This window comes from Hermetia illucens, chromosome 1 (genome assembly GCF_905115235.1).
Source record: "Hermetia illucens chromosome 1, iHerIll2.2.curated.20191125, whole genome shotgun sequence".
Classification (NCBI taxonomy): Eukaryota; Metazoa; Arthropoda; class Insecta; order Diptera; family Stratiomyidae; genus Hermetia; species Hermetia illucens.
The window spans coordinates 161842662-161858611 of NC_051849.1; the positions used below are offsets into that span (position 1 = coordinate 161842662).

General features: G+C 41.1%; 1 protein-coding gene across 1 annotated transcript; it reads left to right on the plus strand.

Moving 5' to 3' along the window:
• The first annotated feature begins 16 nt into the window (after nucleotides 1-16).
• LOC119659367 (caspase-8) lies at nucleotides 17-9825 on the plus strand. The gene is made up of 6 exons (XM_038067426.1): nucleotides 17-238; nucleotides 7765-8520; nucleotides 8580-8790; nucleotides 8849-8988; nucleotides 9140-9306; nucleotides 9371-9825. The coding sequence occupies exons 1-6, from the start codon at nucleotides 140-142 to the stop codon at nucleotides 9501-9503; spliced, it is 1506 nt and encodes a 501-aa protein (XP_037923354.1). The 5' UTR covers nucleotides 17-139; the 3' UTR covers nucleotides 9504-9825.
• The last annotated feature ends 6125 nt before the right edge of the window (nucleotides 9826-15950 follow it).

The following is a 15950-nucleotide window of genomic DNA, read 5'->3' on the forward strand; positions in this document are numbered from 1 at the left end:
TATTGTTGTCATCAGCTGTATTACAAGTTGTCTTGTCACTCGCGGAGTATATAATTCGGGGATTCCAAACTCTGTCAAGGATTCGCCAGCTCACTAATATTACCGGTGTGACGTGCGCAGGATTTCATAGTCTATTCAAATGGAGATACCGTTAAGAAGTGCATTCAAAGAGAAGTTGAAACGCATTAGCAAGGAGGACTTGAAGTATGTGGAGAAGGATTTGCAATATTACGAGAAGGCAAGTGCATTTGATTTCATGAAAAGTGTGAACGCTGGAGTCCATGGTGGGTTAGGGTGAAGGAAGGTGGCTGGCAGGGTGGTATTTTCTGGGACAGTTAACTTCAAATTACATGATAATGCGAGCTACGCTTTGAAATCATATTTTCCGATTTGAATTCTCATTATCAAGTTTTGATTCACTAGACTTAGGTTAGATAGAAAACTTGGGGGGGAATTCCTGGTACCCAGGCCTAACTATGTGAGTTCATAGTTCGCTGCTGTATCTGTTCAATTCCGTGGTACTGCTCGCAAACATTCCTCGTTGAGGGGGACGCACGGTGATTCAAACGTTAAATCTAGCGCGAGAAAGTCTTAACTTCGCAATTGTTGAAATTCTGAAATTTTACACGAAGTTCTGCTTAAAAATTATTTTGATTACCGTAAAGCAGTAATCCATCGAAGAAGTGATCGTGGCCATTCTTTATGTATGAAATCTATACGAAGAAAATATGAATTAGTAGTTATTTCATCAGCATCAACGGCGCAACAACCGGTATCCGGTCTAGGCCTGCCTTAATAAGGAACTCCAGACATCCCGGTTTTGCGCCGAGGTCCACCAAATCGATATCCCTAAAAGCTGCCTACGCCATCGCTCCATCCCAAGAAGGGTCTGCCTCGTCTTCTTTTTCTACCGTAGATATTGCCTTATAAACTTTTCGGGCTGGATCAGCCTCATCCATACGGATTAAGTGACCCATCCACCGTAACCTATTGAGCCGGATTTTATCCACAACCGGACGGTCATGGTATCGCTCATAGATTTCGTCATTGTGTAGGCTACGAAATCGTCCATCCTCATATAGAGGGCCAAAAATTCTTCGGAGGATTCTTCTCTCAAACGCGGCCAAGAACTCGCAATTCTTCTTGCTAAGAACCCAAGTTTCCGAGGAATACATGAGGACTGGCAAGATCATTGTCTTGTACAGCAAGAGCTTTGACCCTATGGTGAGACGTTTCGAGCGGAACAGTTTTTGTAAGCTGAAATAGGCTCTTTTGCCTGACAACAACCGTGCGCGGATTTCTCATCGTCGTAGCTGTTATCGGTTGTGATTTTCGACCCTAGATAGGAGAAATTATCAACGAACTCAAAGTTGTAATCTCCTATCTTTATTCTCCCCGTTTGACCAGTACGATTTGATGTTGTTGGTTGGTTCTCGGTGCTGACGTTGCTACCACATATTTTGTTTTGCTTTCATTGATGTGCACCCCAAGATCTCGCGCAGATTACCGCCTGCTCGATCTGGATGAAGGCAGTTTGTACGTCTCGGGTCGTTCTTCCCATGATGTCGAATTTACCTCAGCATCACGGATCACTTTCACGAGGGCCAGGTTAAAGAGGACGCATGATAGGATATCCTCTTGTCTTAGACCGTTGATGTCGAATGGTCTTGAGAGTGATCCTGTTGTTTTTATCTGGCCTCGCACATTGGTCAGCCTAGTCAGTCTTATCAATTTCGTCGGGATACCGAATTCTCTCTTGGCCGTGTAAAGTTTTACCCTGGCTATGCTATCATAGGCGGCTTTAAAGCCGATGAATAGATGGTGTAACTGTTGTCCATATTCCAATAGTTTTTCCATCGCTTGCCGCAGAGAGAAAATCTGATCTGTTGCTGATTTGCCTGGAGTGAAGCGTCTTTGGTATGGGCCAATGATGTTTTGGGCGTATGGGGCTATCCGGCCTAGCAAGATAGCGGAGAATAAATTATAGATGGTACTCAGCAACGTAATACCTTTATAATTGCTGCACTGCGTGATATGTCCCTTTTTACGTATAGGACAGATAATGCCTCCTTGTCAGTCGTCAGGCATTGTTTCGCTGTCCCACACTTTGAGCACAAGTTGATGAACCACTTGGTGTAAGTGGTCGCCTCCATATTTAACTAGTTCGGCTGTAATTCCATCGGCTCCTGGCGACTTATGATTTTAAGCCGATGAATTGTACGGACTGTTTCTCTTATACTTGGTGGTGGCAGTATTTGTCCGTCGTCTTCAGTTGGCGGGACCTCTAATTCGCCGATGTTCTGGTTGTTCAGTAGTTATCAAAGTACTCAACCCATCGCTCCAATATGCCCATTCTGTCGGAGATCAGATATCCCTCTTTGTCTCGGCAGGATGAGCATCGAGGTGTATAAGGCTTCATCCTGCTGGCTTGTTAGTAAAACTTCTGCGCCTGGTGCGGTTGCTCCTTGTACTTTTCCAGTTCACAGACTTGTTGGTTCTGCCAGGCTTCCTTTTTCTGTCTGTGAAGTCGCTTCTCCGCTCGACGGAGTTCATGATAAGTCTCTGCGAGTGCCCGCGATCTTTGAGAATCCAACATTACTCGGTATGCAGCATTCTTCTGTTCCACTGCTAGCTTACATTCATCGGCAAACCAGTCGTTCCGACTTTTCTTGCGGCTGGGGCCAAGTATATTTGTGGCCGTATCAATGATAACGTTCTTCAGGTGGTTGTGAAGATAATTTGTTGATGCTTCATCTCCAGGACCCCTGTTAACTGCGGTTATTGCGGCATCCATTTCCCTCTTATAGGTGTCGCGGAGGGTTGTATTGTGGATGATTTCAGTATTCATTCTCACCTGATTGTCAGAGCGGATTGTAGGTGGTGTCGTAATTCGAGCTAGGAGCACCACGCCAACGAGATAGTGGTCCGAGTCTATATTGGCCCCCCTATATGTTCTGACATTCATCAAGGTTGAGAGGTGGCGAGGTTCAATCAGCACGTGGTCAATTTGGTTGAAAGTGGTCCCGTCTGGAGAGTCCCACGTTTGTTTGTGGACCGCTTTCCACGCAAACCGGTACTATTAACGGGATAATGCGCAATCCGTTATCATTGGTATCTCTATGTAAACTATGGGAGCCGACGTATCGCCTCAATACGGGTTCCGTCCCTACTTGACTTGACTTGAAATCTCCAAGGACGATTTTGATATCATACTTGGGATAGGCTTCGAAGGTTCGCTCAACTGCCTCGTAGAAGGTATCCTCCGAATCTGCAGTTTCCTCTGTAAGGGCGTGAACGTTTATGAGGCTTATATTTCTAAACTTGCCTCGCTAACGCGGAGTGCATAGCCTTCCGCTTATATTTTCAAAGCCGATAACAGCAGGTTTCATTTTTTGGCTGACTAAGAAACCTACTCCGAGCACATGGTTTACTGGATAGCCGCTATAATACATGGTGTAGCGGATTTTCTTTCACACTCGCAGTGCGAACATTTTTTTGGGGTATTGTATATACATGTCGGAAAAAGAAAAGAAAATGGAAAGAGTATGCTATCTAGAGTGTCATCACTATCATTGCAGTGCAGGTTTTCTATTTCTTTCATCCATGGATCAGCTATTAAGTTTATAGCTTCTACGCACAATGTATGGGAATTGCGTCTGCATATTCAACATACTTGAGACAAGCTTCCTGTAATACACAGTATCAAATATTTTTCTATCTATCATCGTTAGTTGAAAACTATGTTTTATATTATTGACATCTTTGACTTTCCCAATTTCCTGCAGTATTAAAGATTTTTTCTCTTTCGAAAATACAATTATGATAGGTATTCAGAATCGAGTCGATTACAGCCGCAGATTTTGACAAATAATTTTGAAATTTTCTTTAAGCTGTAACAATACAAACTTCGCACAAATGTTCGTCAGCTTTATCTGAACTGTTATCTCAGATTTTTTGTTTTTGAGTTGCATAGCCATCCATCACATCCCCATTTATCCAGTTCACGTTGCCTTGGTTCTTCTATTGTGTGTGTGTTTGAGATGGGGGGAAGCCTCTGAGCACTCAGAAACTAATGGCGATGGAACATGAATTTGGTGAGGCTTCAAAAATTCGTCGCAGGTCGATTCGAAGTCTGTGACTTCTTACCACTTGGAGAGTTACAATCCTTTGTTTATCGATCGCGGATATCCTCTTTTCGGATGTGATTATGGCGAGTTACACCACTGGTCCAACGTAACATCTTGCGATAAATTTTAGAATTGCGACATTCGTTGATACGTCGATCACAAAGAACAACAGTTATTGAAGATTACTTCATCTATTGCGCTAATCCGTGAAGTAATTTCATAACGGAGTTCTTCATTGGCGGATAGCATTGACCCGGAGTATTTAAAGCGCTCAATTCTGGGCAGATCACTGCCACTGACATTGATAGTGCCTGTTTATGAGGATCGGTCGATAAAAATTCTGTTTTATTTAGATTAAATCTGAGTCCATTTTTGGACAAGTTGATCAAGATCAGATGAGTTCATACTGTTGTTCACCATGAGTAAAGTTACCGCGTGTATTGCGTCAGTAGTTTCGCAGTTCTTGATAAACCCGGCTTCATTTGGTGGTGGTGGTTATTTGGACGATGTTGCGAATGTGGTTTGTGTACGGCATTCAAAAATCTTCATGGTATGGGACAGCAATCGGATCAAACGGTAACTTTCTTTTTCTTTATTGGAACGGTAGCACTTTTTTGCCAGTCAGATGCTGTTCTACCTTTTTGCTTGATTCACAATTTTGGAGTCAGTGACGGTGATAAAACGTCTGCATCTTATGAGGACATCGTCGAATTGCGTTTTATTGTTCCCACTTTAAAATGTAGGAAAATAAGATAATCGATGAATAGACAATCTATTTACAAGTACCAGGTCGTGAGTGTCGGCAAAATCGACTATACGCTTGCCACCCTTATTGGCCTTTTTCATGGCCGCCACGATTCACACTTGCATGCGTCCGACACGCAAGTTGCTGGGTTTGCCACAACACTTCACCCCCAGCTGAAATCAAAGGGGGGTTTCAGCGAAGAACCAGACGCATGGCTTCCTCAACTCGACTGCCGCAAGTCAAAACGAACATGCGGCGCGTCTCTCGCCCTGATTACGTTTTCTTGCCGGATGAAGGGTTTTAGTCGAGCTAGTTTAGTCGTTCAGGCTACAATGATGTCGGCTTCGTTCGAGGACTTCGAAGGGGTGTCTCCAGCGGCTTCCGAGGAGCGTCCACCCTAATTAGAATATGCGTACAAGATTCGAGATCCCTGGCTACGTCAGTCACGGCTTTCTCATGGTTGGCGGGCGAATTTTTTAAAGCACAAATGATGGTAACACTAGCGGAAGATTAATTGAAAAACCCTCAATTAACCATCTACAAAACAAAAGTAGATTTTAATTTGATCATCATCATCAACGGCGCAACAACTACGCCCGTCTAGCCCTGCCTTAATAAGGAAATCCCGACATCCCGGTTTTTCTCCGAGGTCCACCAATTCGATATCCCTAAAAGGAGTTTGTCGTCCTGGCCTTCGTCATTGCTTCATCTGAGGCAGGGTCTGGCTCGTCTTCGAAACAGTTTTTGTAAGCCGAAATAGGCTCTGTTGGCAGCCAACAACCGTGCGCGGATTTCACCTTCGTAGCTGTTACCAGTTGTGATTTTCGACTCTAGATAAGAGAATTTATTATCGGTTTCAAAGTTGTAGCCTATTATCTTTATTATTTCTGTTTGACCAGTGCGATTTGATGTTGTTCGTTGTTTGGTTTTTGGTGCTGACGACCACCGTATATTTCGTCTTGCCTTCATTGATGTGCGGCCCAAGATCTCGTATAGTCTGCTCGATCTGGATGAAGGCAGTTTGTACATCTCAGATCGTTCTTCCTATGATGCCGAATGGTGGGGTGGGCTTAAAGAGGATGATGCCTCTCGCATTTACTTCAGCATTACGGATCACTTTTCCCAGAACCAGATTTAAGAGCATGATAGGGCATCCGCTTGTCTTAGACCGTTGTTGATGTTGAATGGCTCGAGTGTTCCTGCTGCTTATAGTGCAAGTGATGGCCATATTCCAACAGTTTTTCCATCGCTTGCTGCAGAGGGAAAATTTGATCTGTTGCTGATTTGCCTGAACTCAAGCCTCTTTGGCCAATCATACTCTGTATGTATGGGGCTATCCGACCTAGCAGGATAGCGGAGAATATCTTATAGATGGTACTCAGCAACGTGATACCTCTGTAATTGCCGCACTGTGCGATATCTCCTTCTTTATGCATGGAATAGTTAATGCCTTGTATCCAACCGCTTGGGACAATTGGTTGCTTCCATATTTAACCAATTCGGATGTAATTCCATCGACTCTTTTCGAATTATGATTTTTAAAAGCGATGAATTGCACGAATTGTTTTTTCTATACTTGGTGGTGACAGCATTTGTCGTCATCTTCAGTTGGCGGAATCTAAACTTGACCGATGTTCTAGTTGTTGTAGCAGTTCATCAAAATACTCAACCTTTCGCTCCAATATAACCTTTCTGTCGGAAATGAGATTTCCCTCTTTGCCTCGGCAGGATGAGTATCGAGGTGTATGTTCTGTTGACTTGTTGGTAAAATTTCCGCACCTGGTGCGGGTGAAATTGTCAGCAATAATTCTGGGGCTGTGGTCTCTAGCGTTCAACAACAAGCCATCTAGGAACTCCTAACAATACACTAGTATTCCACTAGGACCTGTTGGTCCTCCGAGGCTACCTTTTTCCGTCTGTGAAGTCGCTTCTCCACTCGACGCAGTTCGTGATAAGCCTCTGCGCGTGCCTGCGTTTGTTGAGAATGCAACATTACTCGGTATGCGGCATTCTTCCGTTCTGTTGCTATACTAGCTTACATTAATCGTCGAACCAGCCGTTACGATTTTTTTGCGACAAGTATGTTTTTGCCCAAATCAATGATAACGTTCGTCAGGTGGTTGTGAAGATCATTCGTTGATTCTTCATTTCCAGGACCTCTGTTGACTGCGGTTATTGCGGCATCCATTCCCCCCTTATATGTGTTACGAGGGGCTGTGGTGTGGATGGCTTCAGTGTTAGCTCTAGCAATCACTACATGGAGGTGGAGATAGGGTTTGGTAGTAGAGCTGTTGGTGTTGGTTCAGCAGGCGTTTTCCAGGTATTATGCTCCATCGTGGGTACCAATCCACGTTTCGCCCTGGGACCTATATTACCCTTTGACCTATCTGTTGTAGTACATCTGCGGAAGGAGTACATCAAAGAAAACAATAAATAATTTCGCTTTGAACTGGTTTAAATGAAATTATGATTTCTTTTTGAATGATGGAAGAGTTGAATAGAGTAGTGAAAGACTAAATGGAATTGAATTGAAAATCGTTGTTCTAAACGCTCTACAACAGCTAGCTTGTTATTTTGTTCTACAAAGGAAAATTATGTATTTGTCATTCTTCATTTTAAACTATTTTTGGAAATTTTTAATATATTGAACATCATCGTATCAAGGAGCCTGGTTAGCTGGGAGGGTAAAATAGATTCGAATAGAAAATGTAATAGAAGGAAACAGTTTAAATTTGTTGGAGTAAAACGGGTGAGTAGGATTGAAAACTGTACCCTGATTGTAAGTTTGCTTCGAAGGGCGATGTTATAAAATTATAACAAGTTTTTTTTCCAATTCATTGTAACTTCTTATTTCCTTATTAGAATTCAGGCATTACGTTCATTTGTTCGCAGGTATCCCTTACATTTCTATTGTTCGGAAGTCAACAGAAGCAAAATGTTTTTTATGCTCTACAAAAACTTATGACTATGTTCAATAGTCAAAACGACGACTCTCAAATTTTGTACGACTTTGCAACGATAACACATGATGATGATTGGAAATTGCCACTCATCGAAGCTCTTGCCATTATCCAAGCTAATCGTGTTATACGAAAATTAGGTCTCGATAAGGAAGAAATTTATGAAATGTTCTTACCGCTCACACCTGAGCTCAGCACCAACATACACCCCATATTAAAGATTTTGTATAAAATTTGCGAAGTATTAACCCCAGCCGAAGCCGGAAAACTCCTATCGATTAACAAAAACTCGACTCTACGTTTCTATGATGAGTCGTATTTGGAGGTATTTTTTCTCGACTGGATTTCAAAAGATATTATTGCTATCGGGGACGTACTGAAGAAAAAACCACCAAATTTGGATGAACTTGTTGAATATTTCAAATTCAATGGAAAAATTGGACTGTATGACTTAACACTGAGTGCAATTAGCAGATTTAATGAGAACATACGCGCAAGGAGTAATGTCAACGATTCAGCGTTGGGGACCTTCAGTACTGATATGTCAAGAAGTCGAAGCTTTGATAAGAATGATAGTCTACATTTGGAGGAAGCTGATTTGTCGTATAAAATTGGATACGAAACGGCGGGATATTTGTTAATAATAAATCAAATGGAATTCCATAGGGAAACTGATCCTGAACTGCAGGTATTATTGGAATTCTATAGCGAGATTGCCCCACTTCATCAACTAATCATTTATTTCAGCATTTACTACCTAAAAAAGAATTGCGTCACCGTGAGGGGTCTGAACTAGATGAAAATATCTTAAAGGAAACTTTTGCCACATTTGGATACAAGGCTGCGGTAAAACCTAATTTGAAACATCACGAGATAACGTCAGTAGTAGCGGATTTTGTAGCTCGTAGCGCTGCTTATGATTCATTAGTAGTTTGCATATTATCTCATGGAGCACAAGGTGAAAAAATATTTGCTTAGCCTGTTTGCATTCGACATTTATTCTTTGCTTTTTTAAGGCATCGTTTACGGAAGCAATAGCATACCAGTTGAACTTTCGAAAATCGAAAAACTTCTCACCAACAATAGCCTTTTGAATAAACCGAAGTTGTTGATTGTCCAAGCATGCCAAGGAAGTGATTTGCAGGAAGCAAGGAGTGTAAGTAATATTTATTGGTCAGATAACAGATTTTAGCTCATGAAATCTTCAATTTATCAGAAATATTATTTAATCAAATTTTTCAAGTTGTTGAGTTTTCCAAAGAAAAAAGAGTAATTCTTGAGGAATAATGAAAAGTGGAAAATTTCAGATTAATTCAGAAGAGGAGATGGATGGTCCTGGCGATACAGCTGCTCCGCATGCGGATATGTTAGTGGTAATGTCGACAGTGCAAGGCTTTGCTTCCGTTCGCCACGTGAAAAAGGGAACATGGTTCATTCAATCATTGTGCAAACAAATACGAACCTATGGGAGAGAGTAAGCTCATTAAATAAATATGAGAGAGGTGGGCATAAAACTGTTAAATGTTTTTTCGTTGCAGAAAGCATATTTTGGATATTTTAACAATTGTCTCTCAAGATGTACAGAAAAAACGAGGAAGTGGCGATGAGTGCATGGTACCAGTACATTCTTCGACTTTGAAAAAGTTTTTATATCTTCCGAAATGTCCTTAAAATATCTTTACATATATCTGTATACTTTCGAAATATCACTGAAAAATTTTTACATATATGCAAACATATAACAATAAACAGTTAATTTAGTAAGAGGAAAGTACACATTTCTTCCATTTCTTTTGAAAAGCATGATCTGTTCATGGGTGATTCAAAGTTGCATTTTTACCAAAAATTTATTATTATTTTCAAAATATGTTAAATGATTAGGGAGGCAACCAGTGTTGTTTTTCTGCAAAATATAATAATCGACCGAATACAGTTTAGTTAGTTTTGGGATAATTTTAAGATTTTGTGTAAAATAAAACCTTATTAAAATCGATTCAATGTCTGTCTGTCTGTCACATTCGATTTACTCGGAAACGGCTATCACAAAATTCGATGCGGACGTTTGGTTTGTGAATCCCTTTATATATGAAAAGTGGCGCCATTTCCTGTTGAGTTTGATGGGGGCCCCCCATACATGATTTCAATTAATACGGCCGTGATAGGGGAGTGGAGGGTCACGATGTGTGCCCCAAAAAGTGAAACAGGTCTCCTTCTCAGAACCTATACAACCGAAAAGTTTGAAAAAAAGATTAATAATGTATCTATAAAATCGAGTCCTCAAAGTACATCCCATTCCTATATCTGCTCAAATAAAGTTAATAATAAAATATTACCATTTTTAGAAATTTAGCGGAAAACCCCCTTTAAGTTCATCCTAGAAGTACAGAATCATCAACATAAGTGATAAAATAGGACATCATTCTGAAAAGTTTGAAGTATATCCCATTATTATTAATAAAGTTGTAGATGGTCAAAGTTTTTTCAAATAATTAAGACTTGCTTTCTACTCGCTGTTATTTATTGGTCTTGCAAATACCCATATTTCGGGAACCACTTGTTCCATACATCAGTGCTAACAAATCTGCTCTTCAGTGGGTTTATTAGCTATTTTTATACTAATCTAAATCTATAATACTATATAATATTATTCTAATAATGCTGAAAAAGAAGAAATATTTAATTACATTTTAAAGACTTATTTATATATCCTAAAAGAAGAAGAGTCTTTTCTTAGTTTTTTTATAAGATTTTTAAAAAACGGGTTGTTTGCTAATGAATAAGCTTTCGTAGGCGTCCAACTGGTTAATTTTTCTTACCTGTTTTAATACTTTGGATCGTCGGTGCTTATTTTATGGTCACATTCCACCATATGCTAAACCACCATGGTTGCTAGCCAACTTTGCCTCCTTCGTATGCGCCCTAAATCTAATGGTTACCAGCCTTGTAACCCAGTTTCATGTAAAGCTCGGCGAATAGTACTAGTTCTTGCACCTTTACGGTCCTTCATGTCATGCGCTATCCTCAGTGTACTTTCTAAAGTGGGTTTTCCGGACTCTATGCACTATATTTCTTTTATCGCCACATAAAAAACTTTGTGGCCGTCCAGAACGAAGAAGATCTTCCAATTGTCTTGTGGCGGTGCTTATTACTTCCAGACATTTTTTCTGAAATTAGAATTTCAATTATCTATTCCCTAAAAGTTAACTAATTGCTTTACGGTTAAGTAGAACGGTCACTCGGTAGAAGAGACAATTTACTCACAGCTCTTACTTTGTGAACTCCATAATGAGAAAGAAGCAGGATCGATATTGGATTTAAATAAACATATCACACGGTTTTTATTCAACTTCTGTTATCAACCTCAACTGGTAATTCCCAAAGTCTAATATCTAATATTTATCCAACACTTTTTTCCGGCCAGTTTCTTAAATCTTAAAGACTTTTGCTGTTAACATTTACCAAACGACTTAATACCAAAAACGTTAATGCGGAATGTAAACAACAGCTAACAAAACGGTCAACGACACGATCATTTACAGTTATTTTCCCATTATACATAAAGTATATACTTTCTTTCGATGTGTGAATTTAGTGGTTTTCGCATATTTTTTGGATACTATTCATATTATCCGGAATATGTCCTTAATTTTTATGTTTCGAAAAGAGAACAAAATAACACATTCAGAAATACAAAATTGTATTCTAAACATCTGCGAGCCGCTTCGGTCACGCTGCTCCCAGGGCAGGAATGAGGCAGCGTCAGACGATTTGCCTCTGCCCTGGTAAGAAACCGTAAAGCCGCCATCGGATGATATGAAGAAATGTTTTGCATTTTTAGCTATGCACGAATTGAAAAAACATTATCAGCTTAAACACCTCTCTATTGTAGTATTTCGTGTTGCACCGGCCGTGTTTGCATTGTCAGAATTCAAGCCCGAACAAATTCTAATTTCATTTTATGTCAATGATGCTCCGTTTATTCTCTACATACGTACTTCGGCAGTTTCTTCAGCGAAATAATCCCAGAAATGTCCTAATCTAAATATATACCAACTATTTTAATCTAATTATCTAGAGGAAAAAAGTCGCATCTACAAGATGTCTTGCGAAGGTTGCCCTTGTACATACGTAGGGTAAACCAAACGGCTAGTCAACACTTGGGTCAAGGAACATTTAAAAGAAGCTGAGTTAATAAAATGGGGCAGAAAAACATATCAATTCTGGAGTCGCACGGCATATTGTAGAACATGCCCATAAAATGGAGAGAATAACGGTACTGAAAGAGCTCAAGCGCAAAGAATTGAACCCTTGGGAGAGTTTCTTCATTGGAAAAGAGCCTCAGGGGCCCCGATTGAATACAGTTATGGGTAACGCGCACTCATATCTGTATTCACTGATACCGCAGAGGTTAAGAGTTGATTAAGATATAATTAAGGCCTAGTCCTTAAGATAATTCGATTAAAGTAGTTAGTATATAGTTAGATTAAGAACATTTCTGGGATTATTCCGCTGAAGAAGGCAGCAAGTGACTGCCGAAATACGTAAACGGAATATCATTGACATAAAACGAAATAAAAATATTAGGTTTTTGGTAATATGATCTGTTTGAGTTTAATATAAAGCAGTACGAAGCTAATACGGAACTTGCAACTCGCGACGTAAATACAACCATCAAATATGGTCTCCGCAATCAGTTAACTTGGGGCTTCAAAGCGTGCAGATTAGAAAGTTTCGTATGTACTGGTTATAACATGAAGAGCAAATAAGACTAATGAGTTGTACTATAATTTGTTATAAAATGCCACCTTAGGCATGAAACAACCGTTTGTGTCTCAACAGAGCAACAATCACAAGTACACTTCCTTTTCGGTACGAGAGTGGTTATTGTATAAAGTTTCCGGCCGATCTTATATGTTTCCCCAATCTACTTAGTCCCACCTCTGAAAAATTTGCAGGTGTTTTTGAAGGGTTGCAAAAGTAGTTTTATGAGTATTATTATAGGAAAATTCAAAATATGTTCTCACCTTTATTTCTTTTTCCACTACCTAGGGTGGGACGTTAGAATAAAATTAGAACCGTTATTTGCTAACTAGTCACCTTTTGTTTTTTTTCGGGAACATCTCTTCTCGAGCTTTGTAGTGTGTTTAACGGTACATGTGAGTAAAAGCATTAATTTTATTTTGCATGCACATCTCAGTTTTTTTAATAACGGTAAATTAACACAAAAATGGGTAAATAGATGTTTCTTTTGAGAGAGGGAAGACCAAGCTATGCTGCGAACACCTTGAATGTCGGTGTTTCTAAATCATCAGTGGTTGAAATAGCAAGAAAATTCAGTATTGTTCCTGATAAACCAAAGGTTTTTTTCAGAGTAATCGAAAAAACGGAATGCTACTCACGGGGAAGGCCGACTAATTTCGCCAAGGTTTCAAGAAGATTGAACTATATACAGTGGAATGCAGGAGGCAGGCTAAAAAGCCCGCTTGCATGAGGATTGCAATTCGATCTGTGGGAAAGAGTTAAATTGATTAGAAATAATTTTTTTTATAGTGGCAGGTGTTTGATTTTTTTCAGATTTTTCGATTGGGTAGTCTCTGAGAAAGTGTTCGCTCGGGGAACTCGGTGGACGATGTTGTCACCGCGGACATTGTAGCCTCCTCATCTTGCATCGCTGTGGCCGCCTTGCTACTCACCTCAGGCGGTCAAGGTCAAGACGCTACTGGGGCGCACTTCGACGATTACCGCTTTTTCTATTGTGCTTAAGATAGGAAATTACCGGACACTTTTCAAAGTGATAGTGCAACACAACTTATTACAAATAATCGTGAAATACGTGTGAAAATGACGACGTTTGCTTTCTGCATTCGATAGGAAAACCGAAGATGTCCAATACAACGGCAGTCCATCGTATACTTTTCTCCCTGGGCCCGGACTTTTCTCGGGGGACCTTCGCCACCTGACGTTCGCGGCTGATAAATAGTGCGAGTAGATTTCGCCCTTGACAGTCGCCTGCCGAACTATACCGACTATACCCGCCGAAGAACTGCCAAGAACAGAGCCCCATCTGGCGAATCCATCAGCTCGCTCATTCCCCTCTATGTTCCTACGACCGGGAATTCAGAGTAGGGTGACCTTGAGCATGCCGCCCAAAATGCTTCGACGCGTTTCTGCACTGTCCCACTAGCCTGGAAGATGCCGTCGCTGAGTACAAGACCTTAATGACCGCTTGGCTGCCGGTGAGAATAGCTATGTTACGGTTGGGGCTCGGATCATGTCCTAGCCATCGACAAGCTTCCAGTATCACCAATAATTTCGCTTGGGACACAATGGTGAAATCTGGTAGACCAAACGACTCGGATACACTGTGTGTATTCGCGAAAACCTCCGCGCCGACTCTATAGACCATCTTTGATCCGACGTGAAGAATCCTGTGTGCCTTATAACATGCCGCCGGTCTTCCACTCTGTCCTGGTTGGAAAGTCCACAGCAAAATTTCTCGTGAAGTTCAGCTTGCATGTAGCATAGGGGATGCCCAGATTTCCCAAGGTACTTCGTCTAAGATGTTACTATGGCCTTAGGACTTCGCAGTCCATCATCCGGACTCACGTAGTCTGGCGGCACTACACGCTACAACGTATTTAATGTGGAGGTCTAGGCTGAGGAGGTGTAGGAGTACATTGAAAGTATCTGCCGGGCAGGACTGCAGAGCCCCGGTGGCACCTGCACACACGATTCAATCTCCAATTTAGTCTTGGATCTAGAATTACACCCAGATACTATACATGGGAGGAAAGAATCAATATTTGTTCATTCAGCCGCGGTAGGTGGAATTCCCAACGCTCCTTCCAAAAATGTCACTCATAATGAAGGGAAACATCCCTTTAATATCAACAAGTCGTCGGCATACGCCACCACCATCACCCCGCTGCTGTCCAATATTGGTAAAATTTCATTCGCCACTATTAAGCAGAGCACCGGAGAGATGGCGCCACCCTGGGGCGTGCCTTTGTTCTTGCCTTTATCTATCCTCGCACATTGGTCAGGGTCAGTCTAGTCAGTCTTATCAATTTAGTCAAGATGTCGAATTATCTCATGATCATGTACAGTTTTACCCTGGCTATGTTGTCATGGGTGGTTTTAAAGTCGATGAAATATAGTGCAACTGATGTCCATATTCCTACAGTTTTTCCATCGCTTCCCGCAGAAAGAAAATCTGATCTGCTGTTGGTTTGCCTGGAGTGAAGCCTCTTTGGCATGGGTCAATGATGGTCTGAACGTATGGGACTACCCGACCTAGCAAGATAGAGGGGAATATCTTATAAATAGTATTCAGCAACTTGTATAATTGCTGCACTGCGTGATATCCCCCTTTTTATGTATGGGACAGATAATGCTTCGTTGTCAGTTGTCAGGCATTGATTCGCTGTCCTACACCTTGAGCATCAATTGATGAACAGCTTGATGTAATTGGTCGCTTCCATTTTTAACCAATTCGGCTGTAATACCATCGGCTCCTGGCGACTTATTCTTTTTAAGCTGATCAATTGCACGGACAGTTTCTTCTATACCTGGTGATGACAGCATTTGTCGTCGTCTTCAGTTGACGGGACCTCTAACATGCCGATATTTTGGTTGTTGAGCAGTTCATCAAAATATTGAATCCATCGCTTCAATATACCCATACGGTTGGAAATCAGGTTTCCGTCTATGTTTCGGCAGGATAAGCATCGAGGTGTAGAAAGCTTCATCCTGCTGACTTGTTGATAAAACTTGCGCCTGGTGCGGTTGCAGTCTGTACTTCTCGAGTTCACAGACTTGTTGGTTCTCCCAAGCTTAATTTTTTATTTGTGAAGTCGCTTCTCCACTCGACGGAGTTCGTGATAGACCTGTGCGTGTGCCCAGTATGCAGTATTTTTCTCTTTCGTTGCCAAATTACATTCATCGTCGAATCCGTCGTTCCGACTGTTTTCGCAACTAGGGCCAAGTATGTTTGTGGCAGTATCAATGATAACGTTCTTCAAGTGATTGTGAAGATCATTTGCTGATGCTTCATCTCCAGGACATTTGTTAGCTTCGGTTATTGTGGCATCTATTTTCCTCTTGCAAGTGTTACGGAGG